The following is a 13,516-nucleotide window of genomic DNA, read 5'->3' on the forward strand; positions in this document are numbered from 1 at the left end:
CGACCCCGACTCCATTGTGTGCCTGAGAGCATATAATTCTTAATTCATCCTTAATTCCTATTATAGGGAAAATAGCCTCAGAGTGGGGAATATCCGTGAGAAAGCCGTGTGCAACATCCAGGGACGTTTTGAGAGTGGTTTAATGTTCACAACATAATAATAATCAATGAATCAATCAATCAATCGCATTTATTGAGCACTTACTGTGTGCAGAGCACACCTTTGAGCATACCTTTGACAGTTTATGAAAAATTCAGGCTCTAGTTGGACCAAAGAAAATATTCATTCAGTCAATCGTATTTATTGAGTGCTTACTGTGTGCAGAACACTGCACTAAGCGCTTGGGAAGTACAAGTTGGCAACATATAGAGAGGGTCCCTACCCAACAACGGGCTCACAGTCTAGAAGGCTGTGGCATTTATTAAGCGCTTACTATGTGCAAAGCCCTGTTCTAATCAATCAATCAATCAATCGTATTTATTGAGCACTTACTGTGTGCAGAGCACTGTACTAAGCACTTGGGAAGTACAAGTTGGCAACATATAGAGACAGTCCCTACCCAACAACGGGCTCACAGTCTAGAAGGCTGTGGCATTTATTAAGCGCTTACTATGTGCAAAGCCCTGTTCTAATCAATCAATCAAACACATTTATTGAGCGCTTACTGTATGCAGAGCACTGTACTAAGCGCTTGGGAAGTACAAGTTGGCAACATATAAAGACGGTCCCTACCCAACAGTGGGCTCACAGTCTAGAAGCGCTGGGGAGGTTACAAGGTGATCAGGTTGTCCCCCGTGGGGCTCACGGTCTTCATCCCCATTTTCCAGATGAGGGAACTGAGGCCCAGAGAAGTGAAGTGACTTGCCCAAAGTCACCCAGCTGACAAGTGGCGGAGCCGGGATTTGAACCCATAACCTCTGACTCCAAAGCCCGGGCTCATTCCACTGAGCCACGCTGCTTCTCTTTGAACACACCGTGAAGGTGTTGCTAGTAATTATTGTGATGTTGGACAGCTTTTGCACACCAGATGAAAAGGTATTTATTTTACTTGTACATATTTACTATTCTATTTATTTTGTTAGATTAACAAAATGATGTGATGTGCTTCTAGACTGTGAGCCTGCTGTTGGGTAAGGACCGTCTCTATATGTTGCCGACTTGTACTTCCCAAGTGCTTAGTCCAGTGCTCTGCCCACAGTAAGCGCTCAATAAATACAATTGACTGAATGAATATTTTCTTTGGTCCAACTAGAGCCTGAATTTGTCTTTTTCATAAACTCTCAAAGGTATTGCCTTCCAAGGCCAAGTTTCTCATAAACTTGACATTCATTGATTCAGTCGTATTTATTGAGCACTTACTGTGTGCAGAGCACTGTACTAAGCGCTTGGGAAGTACAAGTTGGCAACATATCCAACATATCCGTTGTATCCCCCAGCGCTTCGAACAGTGCTTTGCACATAGTAAGCGCTTAACAAATGCCATTATTATTATTATTATTAAGATATAGAGATGGTCCCTACCCAACAGTGGGCTCACAGTCTAGAAGAACTGACATCTCTCTTTGAGAAAGAGAAAGAGAGAAAGTGAGAAAGTGAGAGAGAGAGAGAGAGAGAGAGAGAAAGAAAGAGAAAAAGAGAGAAAGAAAGAGAAAGAGAGAGAGAGAAAGAGAGAGATAAAGACAGAAAGAAAGAAAGAGAAAGAGAAAGAGAGAGAGAAAGAGAGAGAAAGAAAGAAAGAAAGAAAGAAAGAAAGAAAGAAAGAAAGAAAGGAAAGAAAGGAAAGAAAGAAAGGGAAGAAAGGAAAGAAAGAAAGGAAAGAAGGAAAGAAGGAAGGAAAGAAAGAAAGAAGGAAGGAAAGAGAGAGAGAGAGAGCGAGAGAGAGAGAGGGAAAGGAAGGAAGGAAGGAAGGAAGGAAGAAAAAAAGGAAGGAAGGAAGGGAGGGAGAGAGAGAGAGAGAAAGAAAGGAAGGAAGAAAGAAAGAAAGAGAGAGAAAGAAAGAAAGGAAAGAAAGAAAGAAAGAAGAAAGAGAAAGAAAGAAATAAGGAAGGAAGGAAGGAAGAAAGAAAGAAAGAGGAAGGAAGGAAGGAAGAAAAAAGAAAGGAAGGAAGGGAGTGAGAGAGAGAGAGAGAAAGAAAGGAAGGAAGAAAGAAAGAAAGAGAGAGAAAGAAAGAGAAAGAAAGAAAGAAAGAAAAGAAAGAAGAAAGAAAGAGAAAGAAAGAAATAAGGAAGGAAGGAAGGAAGAAAGAGAAAGAAAGAAAGAAAGAAAGGAAGAAAAAAAGGAAGGAAGGAAGGGAGAGAGAGAGAGAGAGAAAGAAAGGAAGGAAGAAAGAAAGAAAGAGAGAGAAAGAAAGAGAAAGAAAGAAAGGAAGGAAAGAAAGAAAGAAAGAAGAAAGAGAAAGAAAGAAATAAGGAAGGAAGAAGAAAGAAAGAAAGAGGAAGGAAGGAAGAAAAAAGAAAGGAAGGAAGGGAGGGAGAGAGAGAGAGAGAAAGAAAGGAAGGAAGAAAGAAAGAGAGAGAAAGAAAGAGAAAGAAAGAAAGAAAGAAAGAAGAAAGAAAGAAAGAGAAAGAAATAAATAAGGAAGGAAGGAAGGAAGAAAGAGAAAGAAAGAAAGAAAGAAAGAAAGAAAGAGAAAGAAAGAAATAAGGAAGGAAGGAAGAGAGAGAGAGAGAGAGAGAGAGAGAGAGAAAGAAAGAAAGAAAGAAAGAAAGAAAGAAAGGAAAAGAAAGAAAAAAAAAGAACCGTTCTTCATCCCTCCCTACAGCCCCCATGGGCGGCGGGCCGGACTACATTTCCCAGCAGCCCCCAAGGGGAGGCGGGCCGGACTACATTTCCCAGAAGCCCCAGGGGGATGGCCGTCAGCCGCGCGGGGACGAGCACGCGGGAGGGTGTGTGTGTGTGTGTGTGTGTGTGGGGGGGGGGGGGGGGGGGGGTGTGCGCGCGCGCGCGCGCCATGGCCACGTGACCCCGCCCGGAGCAGGCGCCTCGCAGGCCCAGCATGCTCTGCGGCCGCGGGCTGGCGCCATGAAGGCCTACTTGGTGCCCCTTTCTGTCCTGGGCACCTTTGTGGGAGGAGCCGTCTTACTGAAGTGAGTAGCCCGTTTTCTGGGTATAGAAGCACGGTGAATCAATGGAAAGAGCACGGGCTTTGGAGCCAGAGGTCGTGGGTTCGAATCCCGACCCCGCCACTTGTCAGCTGGGTGACTTTGGGCAAGTCACTTCACTGCCCTGGGCCTCAGTTCCCTCATCTGGCAAATGGGGATGAGGGCTGTGAGCCCCACGTGGGACAACCTCATCACCTTGTATCTACCCCAGCGTTTAGAACAGGGCTTGGCACATAGTAAGTGCTTAACCAATACATATATATATATACATACATATTGATTGTATATACATATACAATTGATATACTACATATACAGTTGCACACAGTAAGCACTCAAGTATGATTGATTGATATATATATATATGCACACACACATATATGCACACATATACGTGTGTGTGTATATGTATATCAATCAATCAATCGTATTTATTGAGTGCTTACTGTGTGCAGAGCACTGTACGAAGCGCTTGGGAAGTACAAGTTGGCAACTTGTACTCCTCAAGCACTTAGTACAGTCAGTGCTCTGCACACGGTAAGCGCTCAATAAATACGATCGAATGAATGAATGACTGTGCATATAGCTTTAATTCTGTTTATTCCGATGATTTTTGACATCTGTTTACATGTTTTGTTTTGTTGCCTGTCTCCCCCTTCTAGACTGTGAGCCTGTTACTGGGTAGGGACCGTCTCTATATGTTGCCGACTTGGACTTCCCAAGCGCTTAGTCCAGTGCTCTGCACACAGTAAGCACTCAATAAATACAATTGAATGAATGAGCTGCTTCTCAGTGTTGCCAACTTGGACTTCCCAAGCGCTTAGTACAGTGCCCTGCACACAGTAAGCGCTCAATAAATACAATTGAATGAACGAGCTGCTTCTCAATGTTGCCAACTTGGACTTCCCAAGCGCTTAGTACAGTGCTCTGCATACAGTAAGCGCTCAATAAATATGAATGAACGAATTACTATATTTATTTCTTTATTTTACTCGTACATATTTATTCTGTATATTTTATTTTGTTAATATGTGTTGTTTTGTTGTCTGTCTCCCCCCTCTAGACCATGAGCCCGCTGTTGGGTAGGGACCGTCTCTCTATGTTGCCAACTTGGGACTTCCCAAGCGCTTAGTCCAGTGCTCTGCACACAGTAAGCGCTCAATAAATACGATTGAATGAATGAATGAATAAATACGAATGAATGAACGAACGAACATATAGAGACGGTCCCTACCTAACAGCGGGTTCACGGTCTAGAAGCTGTAAGCTCAGCGTGGGCAGGGAACGTGTCTCCTCTGTTGCTGGATACTCTCCCAAATGCCCGGTACAGTGCTCTGCACACAGAAAGTGCTCAGTAAGTACCATCGATGGATTGAGCAGCGTGGTAGTTTGGACCGACGATGCCAACGTCGGTCGACTGGATTTGGCGCCACCGAATAAGCGCTTGGAACAGTGCTTGGCGCGTAGGAAGAGCTTCTCGACTTTGAGCCCACTGTCGGGTAGGGACCGTCTCTATATGTTGCCAACTTGGACTTCCGAAGCACTCAGTACAGTGCTCTGCACACAGTAAGCGCTCAATAAATACGATTGATTGATTAACAAATGCGGTCATTATTTGTTTACTTATTTATATATATTATTTATTATTATTTATTATAAGTGCGATTGGATAGGAAGTGCTTAACAAATACCACTTTTTAAAATCCACTTGGGTGCTTAGTACAGTGCCTGGCCCAGTGCGATTGGATGAGAGAGATGAGTCGAGGATTCATTCGTGCATTCAGTCGTATTTATTGAGCGCGTACTGTGTGCAGAGCGCTGGACTGAGCCCTTGGAAAGGACAGTTTGGCAGCTGATAGAGACCATTCCTGCCCACAACGGGCTTAGAGTCTAGAGGATACTATTTATACTATGTCTGTCTCCCCTCTAGACGGTAAGCTCACTGTGGGCCGGGAATGTCTCTGTTATCTTGTTGTACGCTCCCAAACGCTACGTACAGTGTTGTGCACACAGTAAGCACTCAATAAGTACGATTGAAGGAATTGAATGGATGCCAAAGTTACGGGCGTGTGAGACAGGGATCACGGCGGTCCGGGATTCTCGTCTAGAAGAGTAATTGCTCTCCTGCCGGCAGCGCTCCAGGGTTTCATATTTGCCGAACATCTATCAATCAATCAATCGTATTTATCGATGAGGTTTGTTCCCCAGAAATCCAAGTGAAGCCGGAGGTCGTGGGTTTGAATCCCGGCTCCGCCAACTGTCAGCTTTGTGACTCTGGGCAAGTCACTTTGCCAAGCTAGCTCTCTTCCTCCCTTCAAGGCCCTACTGAGAGCTCACCTCCTCCAGGAGGCCTTCCCAGACTGAGCCCCTTCCTTCCTCTCCCCATCGTCCCCCTCTCCATCCCCCCATCTTACCTCCTTCCCTTCCCCACAGCACCTGTATATATGTATATATCTTTGTACATATATATTACTCTTTATTTTACTTGTACATATCTATTCTATTTATTTTATTTTGTTAGTATGTTTGGTTTTGTCTCCCCCTTTTAGACTGTGAGCCCCCTGTTGGGTAGGGACCGTCTCTATATGTTGTCAATTTGTACTTCCCAAGCGCTTAGTACAGTGCTCTGCACACAGTAAGCGCTCAATAAATACGATTGATGATGATGATGTGCCTCAGTTACCTCATCTGTAAAATGGGGATGAAAACCGTGAGCCCCCCCGTGGGACAACCTGATCACCTTGGAACCTCCCCAGCGCTTAGAACAGGGCTTTGTACATAGTAAGCGCTTCACAAATACCATCATTATTATTATTATTATTTAAAGGAGATCATCCTTGTACTTTCTGAGGCAGACGGGGAGCAACCAGTGGCGATTTACAGTGGCTTGAACGTTTCCTGCCTTCGGTATTAAGAAAAATAGGCAAACACTTTTAGACTGTGAGCCCACTGTTGGGTAGGGACTGTCTCTATGTGTTGCCAATTTGTACTTCCCAAGTGCTTAGTACAGTGCTCTGCACATAGTATGCGCTCAATAAATACGATTGATTGATTGATTGATTGATTGATTGAAATATGCTTCCGTCAAGTATCTCTAGATATCTCCAAGCCCAAAAAACATTGGAAGTAGCGGAAAGAGCATGGGCTTGGGAGTGAGAGGACCTGGGTTCTAATTCGGGCTCCATCACTTCCTTGCTGTGTGACCTTGGGCACCTTGGCCTCAGTTTCCTCATCTGTAAAATGGGGGTTAAATACCTGTTTCCCCTCCTGCTTAGACTCCGAGACCCGTGTGGAACAGAGACTGTGTCCAACCTGATTATCTTGTATCTAGCTCAGAACCTAACACAGTGATTGGCATTCGTTCATTCAGTCGTATTTATTGAGCACCTACTGTGTTCAAAGCACCGCTCTAAGCGCTTGGCAGTAGTAAGGGCATGACACACGCCCCGATTATTAAAAATAAAAATGGTTTAAGATTTTACAAAGCCACGGACAGGAGCAAAAAGGACCATATTCCGAAGAATAAAGTTCATTCTTTTCTGCAGAGCAATCAATCAGCCGTTCCCTTTATTCGCACGAGGCAGGGGTTGCAAAAACACTGATTTTCTTTTATCTCGCATTGAGGCATCCACCTTCTCTTTAAATCCAGACCGCTGTGGTCATCTTTCTTGGAAAAAAAAAAAAGTAAATCCGTGAAGCAATACTTTAAAAATAATTTTCACCCGAGTGGGGATGTCTTTATTGCTAAGTCCTTGGTTTCGGGACTGCAAGATGGGTGGGCCCGTGGCCAATTTATGAGGCAGCTTTATACGATGTCCTTATGTTAATTCTATTTTAGGAATAGAAGAGGTCCTCTTCTCTCCTAGGTGGTTTTGGTGCAGTCTGTGCTGGTAGCCAGGCCTCTCCAAGCCCCGGGCTCCTAAAGTCAAACACAGCACTTCATCATCATCATCAGTCATCAATCGTATTTATTGAGCGCTTACTATGTGCAGAGCACTGGACTACGTGCTTGGGAAGTACAAATTGGCAACATATAGAGACAGTCCCTACCCAACAGTGGGCTCACAGTCTAAAAGGGGGAGACAGAGAACAAAACCAAACATACTAACAAAATAAAATAGAATAGATATGTACAAGTAAAATAAATAAATAAATAGAGCAATAAGTATGTACAAACATATATACATATATACAGGTGCTGTGGGGAAGGGAAGGAGGTAAGATGGGGGGATGGAGAGGGGGACGAGGGGGAGAGGAAGGAAGGGGACAGCACTTGTGTATATATGTACATATTCATTATTCCATTTATTTTAATAATGACGTGTATATATGTATAATTCCTATTTATTCATATTGATGCTATTGATGCCTATCTACTTGTTGTGCTTTGTTTTCTTCTCTGCCTCTCCCCTTCTAGACCGTGAGCCCGTTGTTGGGTAGGGATGGCCTCTATTTGTTGCTGAATTGTACTTTCCAAGCGCTTAGTCCAGTGCTCTGCACACAGTAAGCGCTCAATAAATACAGTTGAATGAATGAATGAACCAGTGAAATAATAATAAAATAATAATGGCATTTATTAAGCGCTTACTATGTGCAGAGCACTGTTCTAAGCGCTGGGGAGGTTACAAGGTGATCAGGTTGTCCCACAGGGGGCTCACAGTCTTAACCCCCATTTTACAGATGAGGTCACTGAGGCCCAGAGAAGCTAGGTGACTTGCCCAAAGTCACCCAGCTGACAACTGGCGGAGCCGGGATTTGAACCCATGACCTCCGACTCCAAAGCCCGTGCACTTTTCCACTGAGCCACACTGCTTCTCAATGAAAGGAGAAACAGCGTGGTCTTGTGGAAAGACCACCTGTATATATGTATATATGTTTGTACCTATTTATTACTCTATTTATTTTACTTGTACATATCTATTCTATTTATTTTATTTTGTTAATGTGTTTGGTTTTGTTCTCTGTCTCCCCCTTCTAGACTGTGAGCCCGCCGTTGGGTAGGGACCGTCTCTATATGTTGCCAACTTGCACTTCCCAAGCACTTAGTCCGGTGCTCTGCACACAGTAAGCGCTCAATAAATACGATTGATTGATTGAAACAGCACAACCTGCGAAGCAGAGGACCTGGGTTCTAATCCTGGCTCCACCGCTTGTCTGCTGAGCGTCCTTGGGCGAGCCATTTCTCCGCTCTTCAGTTACCTCAGCTGTACAATGGGGATTAAAACCGTGAGCCCGGTGTGGGAGAAGGGACTGTATCCAACCTGATTAACTTGTATCTATCCCGGAGCTTAGTGCGGTGCCTTGCACATAGTGAGCGCTTAACCATCAATCATTAAATACTAAAAGGAAAAAACAGCAACAAAAAAGGGCTATGCTTTGTGACAAGGCTGTGTTACTTTGCCTCTGAGTCAGTGCAAAATGTTGGTCGTTTCCAAAGTCCTGAATCGTCCAAGATGAGGTTGGGCAATCAGGGGGTGTCCTTGTAGACGCCTACTGCTTGAGCTGCAGAATTCAGGGTTGGGTTTAGGGTGAGGTGTCAGATTTATTTTACTTGTACATATTTATTCTATTTATTTTATTTTGCTGATATGTTTTGTTTTGTTTTGTTGTCTGTCTCCCCCTTCTAGACTGTGAGCCCGCTGTTGGGTAGGGACCGTCTCTAGATGTTGCTGACTTGTCCTTCCCAAGCGCTTAGTACAGTGCTCTGCACACAGTAAGCGCTCAATGCCCTCCCTCTGCCCATCCGCCAAGCTCGCTCTCTTCCTCCCTTCAAGGCCCTGCTGAGAGCTCACCTCCCCCAGGAGGCCTTCCCAGACTGAGCCCCTTCCTTCCTCTCCCCCTCGTCCCCCTCTCCATCCCCCCATCTTACCTCCTTCCCTTCCCCACAGCACCTGTATATATGTATATATGGTTGTACATATTTATTACTCTATTTATTTTACTTGTACATATCTATCCTATTTATTTTATTTTGTTGGTATGTTTGGTTTTGTTCTCTGTCTCCCCCTTTTAGACTGTGAGCCCGTTGTTGGGTAGGGACTGTCTCTATGTGTTGCCAATTTGTACTTCCCAAGCGCTTAGTACAGTGCTCTGCACATAGTAAGCGCTCAATAAATACGATTGATGATGATGATGGTGAATAAACACGACTGAATGAATATAGAGACGGTCCCAACAGCGGGCTCACAGTCTATAAGGGGACGCCTTCTTATCATCAGTCTCCTTTCACGCTGATTAATAAATAATAGCATTCCTCAACATTTAGGCATTTTATCATACTCCTGGTGTGTTCCCCCCGCCCCCCCGCCCCCCCCCCCCCGGGGGTCTTTTAATATTTTTAGATCAGTTATTGGTTTGGGGACGTCTCAGAATTAAATTCTGATGCCATTTCAGATTATCCGACCACTGTATAGAAAGAGTTCAGTTGATAACCAAACCCCGTTACTGACTGTGAATCTTTCCTGACTAGCAGTTTCATTTATTTAGCTTTTGGTTGTATTTGTATATATGTATATAGGTTTGTACATATTTATTACCCTATTTATTTATTTTACTTGTACATATCTATTCTATTTATTTTATTTTGTTAGTATTTTTGGTTTTGTTCTCTGTCTCCCCCTTTTAGACTGTGAGCCCACTGTTGGGTAGGGACCGTCTCTATATGTTGCCAACTTGGACTTCTCAAGCGCTTAGTCTATTTATTTATTTATTTATTTATTTTACTTGTACCTATCTATTCTATTTATTTTATTTTGTTAGTATGTTTGGTTTTGTTCTCTGTCTCCCCCTTTTAGACTGTGAGCCCACTGTTGGGTAGGGACTGTGCCAACTTGGACTTCCCAAGTGCTTAGTCTATTTATTTATTTATTTTACTTGTACCTATCTATTCTATTCATTTTATTTTGTTAGTATCTTTGGTTTTGTTCTCTGTCTCCCCCTTTTAGACTGTGAGCCCACTGTTGGGTAGGGACTGCCCCTATATGTTGCCAACTTGGACTTCCCAAGCGCTTAGTCTATTTATTTATTTTACTTGTACATATCTATTCTATTTATTTTATTTTGTTAGTATGTTTGGTTTTGTTCCCTGTCTCCCCCTTTTAGACTGTGAGCCCACTGTTGGGTAGGGACTGTCTCTATATGTTGCCAGCTTGGACTTCCCAAGCGCTTAGTCTATTTATTTATTTATTTTACTTGTGCATATCTATTCTGTTTATTTTATTTTGTTAATATGTTTGGTTTTGTTCTCTGTCTCCCCCTTTTAGACTGTGAGCCCACTGTTGGGTAGGGACCGTCTCTATATGTTGCCAACTTGGACTTCCCAAGCGCTTAGTACAGTGCTCTGCACACAGTAAGCGCTCAATAAATACGATTGATTGATTGATTTTGGTTCTGAAATTGCCCTAAAGCTGCTAGAGGAACCAAGCTCACCTTGTCCCAACACAACCCCAATTTCGAAAGCCTTGGGGAACGGCTCCTCTCCCTCAGAGGTGACTCATAACCCACCTCGTAAAAGATGGCCTTTATTTTTCCCTGATCATTTGTCATTGTGTTTGCGTAAGTGCTCGTGTCTTTTATTTTGGGGCAGGGAAAGCACACCCTGTATGCCTTTCCTGGAACAATCAATCGACGAGAAGCAGTGCGGCCTCGTGAATAGAGCACAGGCCCGGGAGTCGGAATGACTTTATTCTACTTATTCTATTTTGTTAATATGTTTTGTTGTCCGTCTCCCCCTTCTAGACTGTGAGCCCGCTGTTGGGTAGGGACCGTCTCTCTATATTGCCAACTTGGACTTCCCAAGCGCTTAGTCCGGTGCTCTGCACACAGTAAGCGCTCAATAAATACGATTGAATGAATGAATGAACTTGTACTTCCCAGGCGCTTAGTCCAGTGCTCTGCACACAGTAAGCGCTCAGTAAATATGATTGAATGAATGATTATATGTATATTTGTTTGTACATATTTATTTATCTTGTACATATTTATTCTACTTATTCTATTTTGTTACTATGTTTTGTTGCCTGTCTCCCCCTTCTAGACTGTGAGCCCGCTGTTGGGTAGGGACCGTCCCTCTATGTTGCCAACTTGGACTTCCCAAGCGCTTAGTCCAGTGCTTTGCACACTGTAAGCGCTCAATAAATACGATTGAATGAATGAATGAACTTGTACTTCCCAAGCACTTAGTCTAGTGCTCTGCACACAGTAAGCGCTCAATAAATACAATTGAATGAATGATTAGATGTATATTTGTTTGTACATATTTATTTATCTTGTACATATTTATTCTACTTATTCTATTTTGTTAATATGTTTTGTTGTCTGTCTCCCCCGTCTAGACTGTGAGCCCACTGTTGGGTAGGGACCGTCTCTATAAGTTGCCGACTTGTCCTTCCCAAGCGCTTAGTCCAGTGCTCTGCACATAGTAAGCACTCAATAAATATGATTGAATGAATGAATGAACTTGTACTTCCCAGGCGCTTAGTCCAGTGCTCTGCACACAGTAAGCGCTCAATAAATATGATTGAATGAATGATTATATGTATATTTGTTTGTACATATTTATTTATCTTGTACATATTTATTCTACTTATTCTATTTTGTTAATATGTTTTGTTGTGTGTCTCCCCCTTCTAGACTGTGAGCCCACTGTTGGGTAGGGACCGTCTCTATATGTTGCCAACTTGGACTTCCCAAGCGCTTAGTACAGTGCTCTGCACACAGTAAGCGCTCAATAAATACGATTCAATGAATGAATGAACTTGTACTTCCCAGGCGCTTAGTCCAGTGCTCTGCACAAAGAAAGCGCTCAATAAATATGATTGAATGAGTGATTATATGTATATTTGTGCATATTTATTTATCTTGTACATATTTATTCTACTTATTCTATTTTGTTAATATGTTTTGTTGTCTGTCTCCCCCTTCTAGACTGTGAGCCCGCTGTCGGGTAGGGACTGTCTCTAGATGTTGCCAACTTGGACTTCCCAAGCGCTTAGTCCAGTGCCCTGCACACTGTAAGCGCTCAATAAATACGATTGAATGAATGAATGAACTTGGACTTCCCAAGCGCTTAGTCCAGTGCTCTGCACACAGTAAGCGCTCAATAAATACGATCGAATGAATGAATATATGTATATTTGTACATATTTATTTATCTTGTACATATTTATTCTATTAATTCTATTTTGTTAATATGTTTTGTTGTCTGTCGCCCCCTTCTAGACCGTGACCCCGCCGTTGGGTAGGGACCGTCTCTATATGTTGCCAACTTGGACTTCCCAAGCGCTTAGTCCAGTGCGCTGCACACAGTAAGCGCTCAATAAATACGATTGAATGAATGAATGACCTCGGTTTGAATGCCGCCTCCGTTGCCTATCTGCCGTGTGACCTTGGGCAAGTCGCTTCACCTCTCTGGGCCTCAGTTGCCTCATCTCTAAAACGGAGATTAAGGCTGGGAGCCCCATGTGGGACAGGGACTGTGTCTAACCCGAGTTAGTTCCCCTCTCCATCCCCCCATCTTACCTCCTTCCCTTCCCCACAGCACCTGTATATATGCATATATGTTTGTACATATTTATTACTCTATTTATTTATTTATTTTACTTGCACATATCTATTCTATTTATTTTATTTTGTTAGTATGTTTGGTTTTGTTCTCTTTCTCCCCCTTTTAGACTGTGAGCCCACTGTTGGGTAGGGACTGTCTCTGTATGTTGCCAATTTGTATTTCCCAAGCGCTTCGTACAGTGCTCTGCACATAGTAAGCGCTCAATAAATACGATTGATGATGATGATGATGATGAGTGACCTCTATCAAGCCCAGTGCTTAGTAAAGTGCCTGGAACATAATAAGCGCTTAACAAATATCATTAAAAAAATGGTATTTATTGAGCACTTGGTGTGCAGAGCACCATACTAGATCTCGGGAGAGTACAGAGGAGTTGGTAGATGTGCTCTGTGCCCATATTTTAGTTTACAATCTAATAGGAAAGATAGGCAATCAAATACATTATTGAAAGGGGAAGCAACAGAGGAGAAGAATATGGACATAACTGTTCTGGAAGTGGAGATGGGGTGAATCATCATCATCAATCGTATTTATTGAGCTCTTACTATGTGCAGAGCACTGTACTAAGCGCTTGGGAAGTACAAATTGGCAACATATAGAGACAGTCCCTACCCAGCAGTGGGCATGGACCCAGGAGCCAGAGGACTTGGGTTCTAATCCCGGCTCCACCACTGGCCTGCTGGGTGACCTTGGGCAAGTCACTTCACTTCTCTGTGCCTCAGTTCCTTCATCTGTGAAAAATGGGGATTCAATATCTGTTCTTCCTCCTACTGTAAGCCCCATTTGGGACAGGGTCCATCCGACTTGATTATCTTGCATCTTCCCCAGTGCTTAGTAATAATAATAATA

The 13,516-nt window shown here is 43.2% G+C and overlaps 1 protein-coding gene across 5 annotated transcripts in view; it reads left to right on the forward strand.

Moving 5' to 3' along the window:
- Positions 1-2,982: 2,982 nt before the first annotated feature.
- The window catches only part of RDH13 (retinol dehydrogenase 13), a 49,311-nt gene continuing 38,777 nt past the window's right edge, over positions 2,983-13,516 (forward strand). For 4 of the 5 annotated variants that reach the window (XR_005452317.1, XM_038751670.1, XM_038751680.1 and 1 more), the window contains exon 1: positions 2,983-3,087. Coding sequence is in view for 3 of the 5 variants with exons in the window: in XM_038751670.1 (XP_038607598.1) it covers positions 3,023-3,087 (65 nt within the window). In the remaining 2 variants the exon portion in view is untranslated. The remainder of the gene's footprint in view (positions 3,088-13,516) is intronic. The other variant, XM_038751698.1, reaches the window with a different exon arrangement.

The sequence above is a fragment of the Tachyglossus aculeatus genome, chromosome 1 (assembly GCF_015852505.1).
Source record: "Tachyglossus aculeatus isolate mTacAcu1 chromosome 1, mTacAcu1.pri, whole genome shotgun sequence".
NCBI lineage: Eukaryota > Metazoa > Chordata > Mammalia > Monotremata > Tachyglossidae > Tachyglossus > Tachyglossus aculeatus.